Source organism: Myiozetetes cayanensis, unplaced genomic scaffold (genome assembly GCF_022539395.1).
Source record: "Myiozetetes cayanensis isolate MyiCay16 unplaced genomic scaffold, myiCay2020 scf10, whole genome shotgun sequence".
In the NCBI taxonomy this organism is placed as follows: domain Eukaryota; kingdom Metazoa; phylum Chordata; class Aves; order Passeriformes; family Tyrannidae; genus Myiozetetes; species Myiozetetes cayanensis.
The window spans coordinates 28,313,734-28,330,650 of NW_026086605.1; the positions used below are offsets into that span (position 1 = coordinate 28,313,734).

Genomic DNA, 16,917 nt, shown 5'->3' on the forward strand with positions numbered 1-16,917 from the left:
ATACCCAAACGGTGCTGTGTGGAATACTGCAAAGTCATGTGGTCCTGGGTTGCCTATTTCCAGTGGCCACACTAAAAAAATTACTGCAAATGTGTCTCTGATACAGGTATGTTTTCAGCCAGGGCTGTACAAATGGGAAGGGACAGGTGTTGAAGGGATCAGGCAGCACTAAGACGTGGCTTACATGACTTAAACCATGGGAAAGGTTGTGAATGCCTGGGTGTGTTCATAGGCAGGAGTGTTCGTAGAAAAAGCTTCTTTCCAAGGAGAGGCATAAGATGCCCACAGAAAATCAACCTGACATAAACAAGCTTCTTGACATGGGGAAAGCTGGGTTAGAGAGCTGCTACTCTGTTCGTGCTCACAGACACCTTCTACAGCCTAAAAGTAGGAAGGAAGCAGTGTGATTTTCTCTTCTCTTCCCCTTTCTCACCAGGCCATATGGAAATATTTCAAGGTGGTGTGGGTTTTTTTTCATTCCCTTTCTCAAAAGAGGTGTATGTTCTTCCCCTGCTCCTTTTCCAACACCTCGTCATCAGGACACCCCTTTCTCAGGTGGGGACCTAGTTCAGGTGCTTGCTCCAGCAGAATTGAAGTGACTTGAATGCAACTAAGAGATGAGTATAACCAGCTTGTAGTTTTGGGTGGGTTTGTCTCTAGAGCTTTTCTTATCAATCTCAATATAAGGTATTTTCCCCTACTTCACATACCCCTCCCAGCCATGGTTAAAAAGTTGAAAAGAAACAATATCATTAGACAGCTGAAGTCCTGTGACTTGGGTCAGTAACGGAGTTTAGATAATGAAAATTTGCATCAAGACTCAGCTACATGGAATGGGTTGTTCCCAACAACCACAAGAAACATTTTCTGATGGAAATTATTTTAATTTAGGTAATTTTTTTGTAGTCTCTGTATGATATACAAACTTGAAACTACTTAAAATTACATGTCTGACTGACCAAAAATAAGCCAACCATGTTCCCCCTATACCTTCTAGAGAAGTAGGACAACTGACTGAGTGCAGTAACTGAGGAAAGGAACTTGATGTTCACCCTTAGATTGAGAATTTGAATACGATGTTCATGCAACAGTCCACTCAATTAGTCATGAAATGAATCAGTGACTGTGGTGGGAATGGAGCCCAGGAATCATGGCCCCTCTGCTCCAATGACTGGATTGCACTGCCTTTAAAAAAAAAATAATCCCCTTTTCTGAATAGGAAATTTAAGATATACCATGACAGTTTACCATACTGTTTTGGCATTATTTTGTTGTTGTTGTTTGGTTTTCTGTTTGTTTTGTTTCCTCTAAGAGATAAAAATTACAAGCAAAGGCTTTGAGAGGATAAATTTTGGAGTCAGGCATGCAGTGAGAGCCAAGCTGATGATTCTGGTATAAAATCTTCATTTCAGCCCTTCCTGGAAACATGAGTATGAATTATGAACTCCATGACTGGGAACCTTTTCTAAAAGAGAACACAAATCCCTGGGAGAATATATTCTCTCCTGCTCTGTGTATGTGACTGCCATTAATGCTAATGGAGTCAATGAAAAGGCAAATATGCCCTTGTTTGTAAAAATGGCTGCAAAGTAGATGCCACAAAAACACACTGAAAAACAAACAAACAAAACAACCCCACCCCAAACAATGGAAAACCCCAACCCATCAACTCCATGACACAGCATTGCAAGTCAGAAAAAGAGACCTCATCAGCTGGTAGAAGTGATCTATTGTGAGGCAGTCACTAAGTATAATATGGTTTAGAATGGACAGTTGAGAAAGATCAGTTTTTGGGTTTTTTTCAGGGTAAAATTACTTTCCACTTAGAGTACTTGCCATTGTGAGGCTTTTAAAGGACTCTGTCCCCTCAAACTGCGTCACTATTTAGTGATGGCAAAGGACGGAATTAGTGCAACCGAAAATGTTCCTATTCTTTGCCCGAGATGCATCAAAGGGCACTTTCTGGCTTGTAGCAAAATTTCCTGCTTACATCACTCCTTGGTGGAGTTTGCAGTGCAGGAGGAACAAACACGAGATCAGTTACTGTGTCTTGGCTGGAGGGCAGAACTTTTCAAATGAACGTGTTCAGACTCTCATGGTTATGGGCTTCACCACACAGCAGCATCTGCCTTACTGGCTTTGTTGCTGTCTGGGGAGGGTAAAGTAAGAAGTAGCAAGAATGTTACTTCTCCAGAGTCCTCACCCAACGGAGGTTAAATTCTAGTAACCTGCTTTCTTTTGTGTCTGGCATACCCACCCTACAGTTTCAATCAAGGATATATTTTTATGGTCAGGTGTTGATAGATTTTATAATAGTGGAAGTACTGGGAAATGTATTCACAGTGAGGTATCTATAAAACATAAGGGTCATTCTTGGCCTATTACTACCCGTGGAAGTGTGAGATTGATCAGTATGTATTTATGGCAGTTATACAAGGAATGATATCTGGGGTTTTTCTTGTTATGGTTTTCCATTTGGGGTGTGTCTGTCTCTTTGGGTTGCTGTGATGGCAGAGGACAGCTGTCCTAGCAGTGTCCCCTCATCTGTAATAGGCAGCTCATTGAACAACTCACGAGACTGGACTGTGTGTACAATGTGGATGGATCAATGAGGCATGCAAGATGTTTTTGAATGGAGTTCCCCTGGAGAGGGTTTTATCTGTTCTGTGGAGAATCTTGTAAATTGTTTCTCCTCCTCAGATGAATGCCAGTGAAGTTAGTTCAGAGATTATCTGGATATGGCTACTATTAAATCAGGAACAACTGACAAACACTTTTACTTGGAGAACCTGCATTCTTATGCAACTGTACTGTAATAAAGATGACAACCATACCTACCTTGCTCCTTTTTTTTTTTTTTTTTTTCTCTCCAAAGGAAGGGTCTCTGCTAAGGAAAAAAGCTTACAGAGTTTAGCCTTTACCAGTGAGTGTTCAGTGGATATAATGACAAGGAGCTTGCTTAGAAATGAAGGAGAAAGGGGTTTTCCTGTAACTGTGAGTTATACTCACATCCCATAACAGTAATTATGAAGGGTTCTTTGGCCACTTGTGTGTTAGAGTTTTCAATAAAATACATATTGATGGTGTTAAAATGCTATGAGTAAAGAGATGACTTTTTGAGTTCCTTCTGAATCAAAGTATTTATTAAATACAAATGCCAAGATAGAGATTACACTTACCAACACCGATAAAACTTGCCTTGGACTACATTAAGAGTGTATTTATACCATTATGAAACTGTGAGAGGCTTGAAAAGCCTACATAGGCCCTGTACCTATTGTAAAGAAAATGCCTGTTAGAGTAAAATAAGGTGTGAAAAGGCACAGCTGGAAGAGAGGAGTAGGGAAGTAAATATGAATCTTATCAAGATGCAACAGATATTGAACTGATGAAATTAAGCAAACATAAGTATGAATTAAATCAAATCTAGGCTGTGTGTACTCTGCTGAATTAAATCAGGTAAAAATATAGAAATAATAGTGCTTTGCCTTCTTTATGGCGTCTTAAAAGGCATGTCAATCCAAATAAAGTATTGACTGTAGCAAAGTTTCAGATTGTTAGTAGGCACACAACAAATTAATCAAGAATGTTGACTGTCCCACAAAGAACTATATAATTCAACAGCCTCTTCTTGCAGACTTTAGTCCATTTACTCCAGGAAGATTATCATACTGTGCTATCAACCATGAAAACAGAAAAGGTGGTTTCAATAATCTAAAGGAAACTTCAATAAAGCAACTGAAACTCAAGGTTGTCAGCACAGGAGAATGACAATCAAAATGAATTTTTAAACACAAGCATCCACAAAGTAAGGAATGTATAGTAGTTTTGAGATTCTACATTACTATTTCCAAAGTGAAGCACAGCTGTTCAATTTCACTGCAGTTTAGAATGAGAAATTCAGTTTTGTGTGTGTGTGTTAACAATAGATATCTTGGCTTGAGATTGTTACCATGTTGTATATGATAATATTTTTGTTTGTTTTTTGTTTTCCTTCTTCCAACTCCATAGACCGAGCAGCTAACAATTGAAGGTATTTGCTGCATCTTTACACCTGTATAACTGATTTAGAGGAGAAGTTCCATTTACTTTGAGAAGGAATCATAACCACTGCTGTGTGTACAGACATAGGTATATGTACTTCCACATATTTTATGTGTGGAAGCCTCAGCTTAGCTACAGTAAATGGGTGGAACTTGGGAGAAGACTCGAGAAATGTTGAATCTTAAAGCACTCCATTTATTCTGACCATAGGCTATCATATGATAAAAGTCTCAATGGTATGGTCTTGCAGAGTTCCTGATTGTGAAGCAGCTTTGTAAGTGCTTAGTGAACATGAGGGACTTTCCAGATCCAGGCCATATCCTACAGCCATAGTTCTGATGTTGTCTTTCAAAATGTGCTCCATTCTTGTCGTGGTAGTGCAGAGGGACAGAGCCCTGGGCACAAGGCTCCGAGTGAGGCACTGCATAAGCCTTTCAGTTTACCTTTGTAGGATACTCTGTGTTTCTGTTTGCAGTGTAGTTTTGGGAGCATTACTCAGGCTGTTCTCTTGTGGTAGCAAACCTCATTTGGTACAGGCTTCATATCATGTTCATTCAGATAACAGCAATAAGCACAGCCATAACTCATGATAGGTAAGCCTAAAATCACCACAGTGGTTTACAAAGGTAATAGAGCTGTCTGAAATCGGCATAGAATCACACCTATTGCCACAGAGTTGAACTTTGAATGGTGCCTGTCACTTGAGCTGGGTGTTTGCTTTGCACGTTGCTAATGAGATGTCATTCTTCCACTGGCACTGTAAATCCAGTGGTACCTCCTGAAATCATGTGTCATGAGTCCCCTATGCAATGGTGATGGAATATCACGGTGACTTACAACATTCTAAATATGCAAAATGTTGGCAAATGGATTAGCCTTTTAGTGTTGATTGCTGCATCTAAACAATGTTCACCCACTGCAAAATGTCAGCACTCTCCTGATGGCAAATGATGAGTGGCAGAATTGAAATGAGTGGTCTCATTTACATTGGGCTTAGAAATGTAACACTGATAGCTTTTTGGGGGGAAGGAGGGAAATCATACAGGAATCAGTGTTATGAAAGACATAATCCGAGTCAAAGTTGTCGGCTTTTCTTTTACCATTACTGTTAAAAAAAAAAAAAAAGAGTGGAGGGAGAGGAAAAAGAAAAAATTATGCAAATAATGGGAAAGAAAAGGCAATGCAGCCTGACTGCTGCAACTTTTCATCCTGAAGAGAAGCTACTGAAGCTGTAGTTCTTCTCTTTGCTGTGGTGGATCCATTTAGGTCTCACTGTACTTTGCATGTTGCATATCAGATTTTACGGCATTTGAGATTTCTTCTAGGCATTTTTCTTGTTTGTTGTTGCCCTCTGACTGTATCCTTCTGCCCAGTTGTTGGGCCTGTTTCAGTTGGTCTACTTTACAGTATTTACAGTGTTCTGGGCTCTTGTCTTTCCCCCATCCCTCCCTTGGCTGGGACTGGATCCTTTTCTGCATGCAGAGTGTTTGCTCATGAATTTCACAGGAAATTTTGTAACTTGTCCAATTCACTGGGTTTAGATTTTTAATATTTTATATTACCACTTTATTATTACTAAAATAGCAGCCAGAGGCATCTGAGCTGAGGTCAGGACCTCACTGTGCAAACTACAGGAAGAGGCAAGGCTGTTCCCAAGTGCTTGCAGTGCTACTGATGGGTGCTTGGGCGTGTAAATTGCGGGGTTAACAGCTGCATATTTCCACAGGTTTCAGGCTAGGATGCCAAAACACTACTGAAACACAAATAAATTTAGCCTCCTTTACTCTATGAAAGTCAGAGGCTGGTTCTGCAGTAACACTTTCCCCCTCTCTAATTCCCACACATGTACTTGTTACTGACATATATATGAGTCTGGTCAATATAGGTGCTTAACTTTTTAAAGAGCCTGTGTAAGTCACTAAGTGCATATTGATTTGAAGCAAATGTAAATTAGAATTAATTTTGACTTGCTAACGTAGTCAAATAAGGAACATTTCTATTGATCTCTGTCCCAGAAGCCAATTATCGGGATTAAGTGTTTTTATTACATGAAATGCAGAGTATAGTATATATCACTCTGCATTGATCAGTGTGAAATTGTGTATTTAAGACAAGGACTGTAAGCAAGAGTAGTTAACGAGTGATTTATTTTTAAAAACCATATCTTGTTTTATTTACCCCCTGCTCTTCCCTGTTCAAAAGCTGTGCTTGTAACTACTACTGAATAGGAGGTTGTTGATGCATGTGGATCAACAGGGATTCTTGTTCATATCATTTCTATTTCAGCTTCCTTTCCTTTTACTCTGCTCTGTCTATACTGTGCGTTCCCTCCCCCTTCTGTCTCCCTAGCCACTGTAAAGCTTATCTAGATTTCCTACTCCTTAGCAGTAAGCAGTTCTGCCGTATTGTGATCTGCATGGGAAAAAAAAATGTTTCCTATGTGGAATAAATACATTGCAGCTATCGCTCCTGCAAGCAAGCAATGCTAAGTATCTGGAGAATTTACTAGAGCATTACAGGTGATGGTTGTAAAAAGTGTGCTGAATAGACGTGACAGGGATGCTGCAGTTAGTGACAGGGGTCCGGGGGCCCCGGCCCCTCCGTGATCAGCCTCCCGGGGCTCAGCAGGCGGCGTGGGGGCCCGGTCGTTTCCAGCCGAGCCCTCGGGCTCTGCCTTTCCCTTCCCGGGAGCAGGATGCGGCCACAGCGCGCTGTTACCAGGCTTGCGCTTGCAAGACTGCGACCTCCAGGAATCGCTCTGCTTCCCGTTATCCAAAGGCTGACATTATCTGTATGTATCGCTATAGCGGTCCGTACCTCAGCCCTACAGCAACTTAATAATCTTGGTAACATCCTGCACTCAACTCATTTTCTTGGCAGTAGTTTTAATTACGTTTCGGGCTCCTGAATGAATTTGTTTTCTTTGTATCCTCGGTATATTGAGACGCTTGTCACGTTTGGGTGCCTGCAATCACTGATGCGTTTGTTTTAGGGGATGAATTAGTCTTCTGAGCCTGAGCATGTCCAATTTATGAATTAGATTTCATTGAAAGCTAGAACAAAACAAAACAAGAAAAGGTTATGCTGTACCACTTTTCTCCCCCACCCCCTCGCCCCCAGCGCGGGGGTAAAAGCCTCTCATTTCCATTTCGCTCCTCAAACGCGTGGATCATGTCCCGGGCCCCAGCGTGCGGAAGGAGGAAGGGGCAATCCCTCCAGCCCGCTGTCGGCGCGGTGCCCCGAAGTTGCTGGAGCGGTGGTGGGAGCAGCCCCGCGCCCCCAGCTGCGGGGGCGTCCCGCGGAGCCGGGCGGGGGCTGCGGGAGGCCGCGCAGCGCTGGGCACCCTCCGGGCAGCGGCTGCGGCCCCGCGGACCCTCCCGCGCCCGGTAACCGGGAGCTGCCCACCCGCCTCGCCTCCCTGCGCTTCGAGCATCGGCCCCCTGCCCCTTTCCTCCGGGAGATATGCGTTATATATAAAGATATATATCTATATATATGCGCATCTAATTCCGGATGTACCGAGGGGTACCCAGCGGCGAGCAGCGTGCCCGCTCCCGCCCGGCCGGCCCGGTTGGCCGTGCCCCGTCCCTGCCCGCCCGCCGTGCCCCGGCGGCACCGAGCGCCGAGGCTCCGCAGTCACGTGGCGCGGGGGGCGGGCGGCGGCGGCGGGGGGGCCGCTCCGCAGTTCGCGGTCTGCCGGCGCCCCGGCACACACCGAGCGCTGGAGGCTCCGCCGTGCCGCCTGCCAACCCGGGATCTACCTCCGTGATTTTTTTTTTTTTTTTTTGAGACCCGGCTTTTTTTTTTTTTTTTTTTTTTTTTTTTTTTCCTCTCTCTCTCTCCTCCTGTCCCCATCGCCCGTTTTTACTCGATTTTTGGGAAATTCTTGGCTCGCTGCGGGAATTCGGGATTTTTTTCTAAGAGGGGGGTGTCTGGGCATCTCCCCCCGGCGCCCACTGCCTTGCTCCACCTGCCCTTGCGCCTTTTCTCTTCTTTTCCCCTGTCTGTCTCTCCCACCAAACCCGGGCTGATGTGCTGTGCGAGAGGCTGGAAATGGAAGTGTTGATGCTCTGGCTTTTCCCCTGGATATTTCAGTGCGTTTCGGTGCGGGCGGACTCCATCATCCACATTGGTAAGACTGGGAGTGAGGGGGGGGGTTGGAGAGAGAGGCGGTAGATAAATAAATATATAAAGGGAGAACCTCGTTTAGCCGCGATAATGTCACGGGCAGCGATTGAACCCAACTCCGTGGAGAGACAGGAGGAGGGATGGGAGAAAGGCGGCTGAATTCCCCACCCGGCTCTCCCTGATTGTAAAGTTAGGGGCGAAATGCCGGCTGTTTGCCCGGCCGGGAGCGGGCAGGGGACCCGCTGGGGCGGCCGCTGCGGTCTCCCATGTGCCTGGGGAGTCTGTGCTTGGACCTGTTTGCGTGGAAAGGCTTTCTTTCCCCCCCACCCCCCGCCTCCTCGCCACCGAAAACAAACAACCGCCCCCATCACCCGAGCAGGAGAGAGGCATAATCTGAACGTGCTCACGGGGAAAACTTTCGGGGAGATAATCCCCTGGTTTGCATCCCCTGTCGTAGCAGGTGTCAGCCGAGCCGGAATGCGGAGGGGGAGAACTTGGCTGGGAAAGGGTTAGGAAGGCGAGCTTTGCAGCGGCTCTGTATGTGCGTGTGTGTGCGTGTGTGTCTATGCGCGCAACTGTTGTGGTTTGAATAAGATCTCATTAAAACCCCTGGGCAGCAAGAAGGCTGGATCAGCAGTGGGAGGAAGAGAGGGATGAATAAGAGGCTAAGGAAAGGCTGATGTGAACTTTTATGGCTTCTGGGAGCAAGGCAATGGTGATGTCCGCGGGAAGCCTGGCAAGCAAAAGCGAGGCTCTGCAGTCACCTTTTGGCTGGTGTTGAAAGGTACCAGCAGGAACGAAAATGAGGATGTTTAGGGGCGGAGAGGGGGGAGAGAATCACTTGTGGAGGATGATAGAGGAGGAGACGGGAGTACGGCCGGGAAATGAAAAGCCGTAATTCCCACCAGCCTTGCGTGGAGGATGAGAGATCAAAAAAAGGAGGGGGCCGGGGCAGGAGCCATCCTGGTGAGGGGAGGCTCCGCTGAGACGGGAGGAAACTCTCGTGTCGGCCCGGGGCGAGGAAAGGGAGGGGGGGACCAGCCCTGTAACAAGTTTCCCGGCACGGGCAGCTCCGGAGCCGGCGATGGAGGCTCCGGTCATCGTCACTCGCCTCCGGAGCCTTGGGGGCGCAGCCAAGGCAGACAGCATTGCGGAGCCATTAAGGAGACGGGGTCAGCCCTGACCGCAGCGGGGGTCTCGGGCCGATGGACACTCTCCCCAGGGCAGGCCAGGCACCGGGACCAGCCCCGCAGGGAGACGGTGGGGCGGCCTTGGAGAAATGCCCTGGCCGGGGGCAGAGGGCTGGGCGAAACAACCTCCGCGGGTCTTCCCCTCGGCCCCGCTTCTCTTGCGTGTGGACGGTGTCCCCTCGGCTTCTCCCCGCACGAACTTCAGCCCGAGTGGTGTTTGCTAACTAAGTGCTGGCAGAAATAGCGGTCCGGTGGGTAGGAGCGAGGAGCTGCTGTGCGCACAGCTCTGATTTCACACGGGCAGTGCACAGGCACGCACGGTGTGAATCAGCAGGACTTTTCCAGGCTGGGGAATAACGTGGTTTTTTTTTTTTTTTTTTTTTTTTTTTTTTTTTTTTGCTTGTTTTGTTGCCAGCTCTAAAGATCTCCCACCGCCTCGTACAGCAGGGCAGTAAGCCTGGCGTGGGCACACACACGCTCCGTAGAGAGGGATTTTATGTAACACACATCGCCAGATGTTTTCACGTTAACTGCATAAACAGGACAGTGAAATTACAGCTTCCAGGTTACTGGACACAAATCCTGGTTTCACGTTTGTGCGTGCTCGTAAGCTTCAGTAAAACCGCGGCCTGAAAGGCGACATCCCAGGAGCGGCGAAGCAGAGGGAGCAAAAAGTTGATGGAGTTCCCAAGCCTGCTCCCTTTCTCGTCACTGGTGAAGCGAGTCCCTCACGCCAGCGTGGCTGCGGTTCAGGGCTCCGTAAATGCCAGTGGAGCAAAAGTGGCCCGGAGAAATGCTGAGCTTGCCTTTGCCCGGCCACCCCCGCGTATGTCCCGGCTCCGATGCCCCGGGAATGCCCTGCCTGGCACGGTGCGAGCAGGCCCGGAGGGGAGCGGGGGCTCTGGGGCTGCGGGCGGGCCGAGCAGGTGACGAGCGGGGCCGAACCCTCCTCACCCTCTGCCGCCTTCCTCCCCTCAGGTGCCATTTTCGAGGGCAATGCTGCCAAGGACGACGAGGTGTTCAAGCAGGCGGTGTCGGATCTGAACCTCAATGACGACATCCTCCAGAGCGAGAAAATCACTTACTCCATCAAGCTCATAGAGGCCAACAACCCCTTCCATGCGGTGCAGGAAGGTGAGCGTCCCGGGCGGCACCCGCGGGGCTGGGACGGGATGGGGCTGGGGGAGGACCGTCCCCTCCCGGCGGCGGGGAGGGGGTGTCAGCGCCGGGGACTGCCCGGACCTGTCCTGGCGCTCGGCTGGAAACTTTTCTTCGGTCGGGGGTCGGCGCTGTCTTACAAGGAAAGGGGAGGGACGGCGCGGTGCGGCGGCGGCGGTGCCGAGTCCAGCCTAGCCCAGCCCCGCTCAACTCAGCGCAGCCGTGCCCGACCGTGCGGGGAGGGCAGCCTGGGCTGGGGGGAGGCAGCCGGGCTGCCCATAGAGGACAGGGCAGGGCATGGGGGGCTGCGCATCGCTCCTGGATCCGCAAGCGCCGCCTCTCTCCGCCGCTATGGAGGGAAGGCCGGGTCCCGGTCCCCACCGCCGCCCCCGATCCCCCATGAGGGACGCGGCGGGACGGGGCAGGCGAGCGGGTCCCTGCCGGAGGGGAGGGCGTCGAACGGCACCGAGGGGCCGGGCAGGGGACGCGGCTCTTGCGGAACGGCCGCGGAACGTGGCGGGGCATCTCTCCCCGAGCATCCTCCCCCGCGTCCCCCAGCGGGGAGGCAGAGACGGGGTCAGCGCCGAGCTCCATCCCGAGGAGCTGGGGAAAAGGGCAAGGGAGCCGGCTGGAAACCTGCCCAGAGTATACGAGGTCTGACAAGTCCCTACGTGGGTAAATAATTTCAATTAGATCTTTTGCAAAAGGGAAACGTTTAAATTAATCAGCTTGCCTTTACAAATAAGACTTTAAAAAGATATTATTTGTGGTTTAATGAAGCGAAGGTTAATTATGGCCTAGGTTATTTCAGAAGCTGTGTTTTTCGGTAGTAATTATTCTAGAAACAGAGAGCTATTTATATATCCAGACTAGAATATTTTAAAAAAAATGATTCATCACCAGCTTTACCCTTAGTTTTACAGAGCACAGTGAATCTTTCCCAGTATGAAAATTTGCATTAATCCATATGTATTTAAGTCTAAGTTGTGTACATGCAAATTATGGCTACAAAATTACACCAAATGTTAATTTTCATGAACTTTTAACAATTTCTTTTGCTATCTCTTTGCCTCGAAGAAGGTGCTAGGTAATATCATGCACATTCAGGAGAAATAGCAATAGATATCTTTTCAAGGGCCTCATCCCATTGACAGTAGGATTCCTTCTGCTGCTCTGAAAGCTTAGCAAGGTGGCATAAAAATAATCTTTATAAAGTGGGAAGAAGGGGAATTTAAAACAAAACTCCACCCGCATATTCAGGCACCAGAGGAAAATAAAGATCTCTAAATAATGGCGGGTTGATTTATTGGCAAAGAATAACTGAACAATTGGATCTTCTTACATTTGCAAAAAGCTCAGTGTCCTATATTGGAGCTTATTCATATTCATGGAAGTGACAGTAGTTGGCTGGCTGAACAATTGCTTTCAACAATGTCTCTTCTCAGAAGTTAAGCTTTATGAAACAATATTGAATGCCCAGGGATCTGAGCTGACAGTCTGGTGGATGGGGGTCTCTGCTCAGTTTTGTTGAAAGCAGAAAAGCGTGACCCACTGGAGGATTCTTCTTCATATACATATATATGCATTTTTTTTTTTAAATTTAGTTATTTGCTAAGCTTGAAGATTAGTATTGCATTTATGGAGACTACCTTGAAAATAAATTTTCTCTGTTGAAATTCTTTGCTGCATCCACAGAAAAGAATGTGGTCAGATTTTCAAGCTTTTTGGTATAGAATCTTTGTGCTACCTCAATATATGTAAATAAAGATGTTTTCTGCTGTCCCTTCCAAGAAGTTCTTTCAGGGCTCATGTGCCCATTGCAGTTAGAAATGCTCACTGATGAACTGATACAATGCTTGGAGAATTAAGGAAGTGGTTGATGAATGTTCACAATTCCAAAAAGAACTTGTTCTCCATCACTACTTCATTAAGGCATATCAAAGTGACTTCTTTAGGGAGGACTATGAAATGATCCTATCTGCAAGCCCAAGCTCTCCCCACAATGGGAGAGCTAAGCAAAGAGTGTCAAACTTTGCTCAATTTCCTGGCTTGCTTTATTGGCTTAGGTCTTTATTTTTTTTTAATTTAAAATTTAATTTCCTACTTTTGAATTCATTATACAACATGCTGACAGAATCATCCACGGGCCATCCAAGTTGCTGGTCTATTCTTACCCAGCCATGTCTCGTTGCCCAGTGTTACTCGGTGTTGTTCTGACTGTTCAAAATCTTGCTGCATCTCACCCTATGGATGTCCTGCTCATTTCAGTAAAATGTTGCATGTAGTAGTCAAAATAACCTGGAGCAAATCCACCGCTCAGACTGCTCACAGAATCTTGCTGCTGCCACGTAAAATGCCCTGACATCCACACTGTTCTTCTGCAGTGGCTTTCTAAGCAACACCATGGAAATCAATGTTGCAAGCCTTAGTTTCATAGGGATGGAACTCTTTATAGTAAAAACCAATTTGCAATAAAAATAGACTATTCTGATACTACCACCAGAATAGTTCACGTGAGCAAACCAATCACAAATACTGCTTATATTTGAATTGTCTTTTGCACTCCTGTGAGACGACATTGTAAATTACTCCTTAAGTCTTAAGTTAAAAGTGTGCTGCAAGCAAGGGCCTTCATTTCAATGATTTCGTGCTGGTAAAATGATGGAGAGTCATCACTCCATGTAACTAGGTCTGTTACACAATAACAAAACTTTAATTACTGATGGAGTAACACTGGTTTGACCCGGCATTTACTGTGCAGTTGGAGAACTTCTGCGTGGGTGGGAAGCATGGAAGGTTGGTACCTGCAGGGTTTTCTCAGTAGAAGCAGTGAATCCACAGAACTAAAGGCCGAACAGAAGACACCTTGCTTTGCATAGAGAGTAGTTTTCAGTGCTGGATGGTGCTTAGAAGTGTTGCAAGATTTTGAAAAAAACCCACAAACCACATAAAAAAAGCTGTAGGGACTTTGCTTTAGGGAGAGAAGGGTGCTATTGTGATAGTCTCTGATGGCTGAATTAGGTAAATAAAATTCAGATGCTTTTTCTTCAAAGTCTTGGTGGACCCTCATGTTAATAGTTGTCAAGTACCAGTGAAAAGTAATTAACAAAAGGCGCAAATTGTGTTTCATTCTTGGTTTCTCATTTTAATATATATTGCATAAACAAGATCCTGTTGAGCTGATTAAATAATGAGATTGTTTTGGCCTCATCAAAGTCATTCTGTGACAAAGTGTGGCAAATGGGAGGCAGTAACTCCAGTGGCAAGAGATGTAACAGTAAAGAGTAAACAGACCCTGGTGTATGCATAAAACAGGACTTTGTTGTCTGCCCTTGCAAGCAATCATTGCATTTTGTAGAATATTGCTTTTACATACGTGGCAATTACTTGAGGGAAAAATTGTTTCCTCACTGTCATAGGAAGAAATATTCCTGGGGAATCATTGTTCTTTTCATAAGATTTAGAGATACGAGCTCAGATCACAAACATGAAGTTAAACTGTATCCTTGCTTCCACAAGAGCTGTGTGCTCAGTTTCAGTTAAGGGATTGCAATGTGAGGTGAGAAGTGCTTGTTTGTGTTTGGTGTGTATTTAAGCTACTACTGTGGTAACCTTTTTGTGATTCAAGGATTGGAATAATCTCAAAGGTTGTTCAGATTGGGATTTTTGAGCCTGCCATTGGTGTTGAAAAGGGACTGTGCATATGTGACATATGGGTGGCAAACAGGTTTCCAGATGGGCTTGAAAACACGATGACGTGTTGAAACTAAAGAAACCAAACCGAACTAATGTGTAAGTTTTTAACCTGTTGCTTCTGAAGGGGGCATAGTTAGCTGTAGGTCAAAACTGGGCCATAGGAAAGCCAATACTTAACATTTGTAGTGCCCTTAAGAGAAGGGATATAAAGGAGACTGTCATTCAGAAACTACATAGCTTTCAAACCCTGTTTTTCAGCGGATGGTGCTTACACATCTATGGAGCTGAAACTTGCTGTTGTCTCTGCATAGCAGTTTCAAATGAATTGTTTCTAATTTGGGCAGTCTCTTATGTGTGCTTGTTGATGTTCAAATGCTGTCAGTTCTGGAAACCTGAGCAAATTTGGAAAATCAGAATGTGATTTGAGAGCAAGAATGATGTTCCATAAATGGATTTATTGTGAGTCCTATACATGCTGCTGTGGTTTCAGAGCAACTTGGCGCTGATGACTTTTTGGGTATCTGTGTTTTGTACCACTGAGTGCATCTGATCTGATCTCATAGTCTGCAGCACTTGGTGCCGATACAATACTTGACATAGAATGGAATAGGACAGACAGGATAGACCATTTCAGTTGGAAGTGATGTGCAATGATCATCTAGTCCAACCACCTGAATAATTCAGGGCTGACCAAAAGTTCAAGCATAATGGTAAGAGCAATATCCACACATCTCTTAAAACAGTGACGGGCTTGTGGCATTGAGCAGCTCTCTAGAAAGGCTGTTCTAGTGTTTGACAACCCTCTCAGTAAAGAAATGTTTCCTCATGTCCAGTCCAAACTTTTCCTGGCACAGCTTTGAACCATTCCAACTATCACTGGATCTCAGGGAGAAGAGATCAGCACATGGTTCTTGATTCATCTCTGCGTAGTGTATACACTGCATGCTACTACCACAGTTTCTTTTGAAAAGTTTTATTTTCTGAGAAGGTATCAACGTGTAGATAACAGAGATGAAATACAGATCTGGAGAATGGGACTCAGAGCTCCTTTGTGATTTACATTTACTCATGAAATATTACATATACAAATTTATGTGGGCTTTCCTTTGTTTTTGGGTTTTGGTTTTTGTTTGTTTGTTTTTAAACAAACATCTTTACTGATTTGACTGCACTGGATTGGGGAACTTGGTTTACAGATAGAAATCATAGACTGTACCTAGATTTTTAAAGTAAAACACATATTAAAAAAACCCCTTCATCTGCCAGAATTGCTAAGGATTGGTTTATATTGACATACTGTCAGTTTTTCTCCAGTGTTTTCTCTTGAGTCTTTCACTGTCAGGTAACTTTATCTGCTTTTCTTCCATGCTTTGCTGGAGCACAAGTTTCACACTATTTTAATCAGGATAGGAGGTCTTATTCAGAAGTTTGCATTCTGAACTCTCTGGAAAACCACATATTGTTACATACTTTCTTTTTTTAAATTTAATCTCAGCTTTCAACGCTTCTTAAAAACCAACCAGAAAAAGTGTAGGTAGGGGTTCCTTCCCATGGTCACAGAGGCCTTGCTGTGCAACTACACATTTTTTCTACGAGTTTGCTGCATTTAAAAGCTGTTGCTCAGTGGGATGAATGGGCTTAACAGTTTTACCTCCTTGTGCCCTCTGAGATCAGCCATCGACTTGTTAAGGACTGCCACAGTGAAGACATCTGTGACACTGTCACCTCATTGTGCTTGTGGTTTTATGCTCTATAGTTGCGTGTTTTGGTGTTATTATAAACCAAAGTGTTTTGCTTAGCTAAAGAAAACAGCAAATTAAAATACCCGTCTCTTCCCGTTGTTGTGGTTTTGAAAGCAAAGACCTGCAGTAGGAAGAACAGGAGTGATAGCCTAGGGGGTCTTTTGGCTACTGAGGATGAAGGCAGGCTACAGACTATGTGGCAAACATCCAAAGACACTTCGGTTTTGTTGTTTCATCCCCGCTTGTTTTGTTAGTTTGTAGCCAAAAGCTATTCAGGTTCTGGTCACAGATTAACCGCAGGTGCAAAATACTTGGTTCTTTTGGCTGGAATTCCCAGCAAACACATCCTCGGTACAGCTTGGGTGTTTTACAGGCTGTACCAGGGCCAGTTCCACCCTAGCCATGTGCTCTGCTTTTATGGAGGCTCCCATCGTCTCAGGCTGGGGCTGAGCTTCCCAGATCTCTGTGTCACTGCTTGCTGTGGGGTGTCAGGGTATTCCTTATTATTTTCAAGCTTTGCAGTTAAAAGACTTTTAGTCCGAAAGGGTGGTTTTGTTTTGTTTGTTTATTTGTTTGGGTTTTTTGCACTTCCTCCATTTGCATCACAGGTTAAACTCATTTCTTTCCTCTTTTCTGTTTGTAGGCTTGCTAATACCTTTATTTCTGTGTTGGTTGTGGGTCATCCATCTGTTTTAAGGGTCTCATATAAAAGAGAAGCTGCAGGTTGGGCTACAATTATTTTTTAGGACCTAATGGACTTTCTCACTGATCCTGCTCATTTACCAAGGAGCTGCAGTTGATTTTTTTATTCTGAGATTTCATTATAGAAAATATGCTACATCATTAACTGGTATGCTGGAAAACATTCCAAAAGTTCAGAAAGAAGCACTGTTCATATAAATGTTAGTGAATGCATTTCAGGGTTAAAGATTGTCTTTATGGTTCTCTTATTTATTTAT

General features: G+C 45.3%; 1 protein-coding gene across 2 annotated transcripts in view; it reads left to right on the forward strand.

The window, feature by feature from the left end:
• The first annotated feature begins 7,731 nt into the window (after positions 1-7,731).
• The window catches only part of GRID1 (glutamate ionotropic receptor delta type subunit 1), a 504,271-nt gene continuing 495,085 nt past the window's right edge, over positions 7,732-16,917 (forward strand). Inside the window, exons 1-2 of one of the 2 annotated variants that reach the window (XM_050305784.1) lie at positions 7,732-8,176; positions 10,341-10,496. In XM_050305784.1, coding sequence (XP_050161741.1) covers positions 8,098-8,176; positions 10,341-10,496 — 235 coding nt within the window. In that variant the 5' untranslated portion in view covers positions 7,732-8,097. The remainder of the gene's footprint in view (positions 8,177-10,340; positions 10,497-16,917) is intronic. The other variant, XM_050305782.1, reaches the window with a different exon arrangement.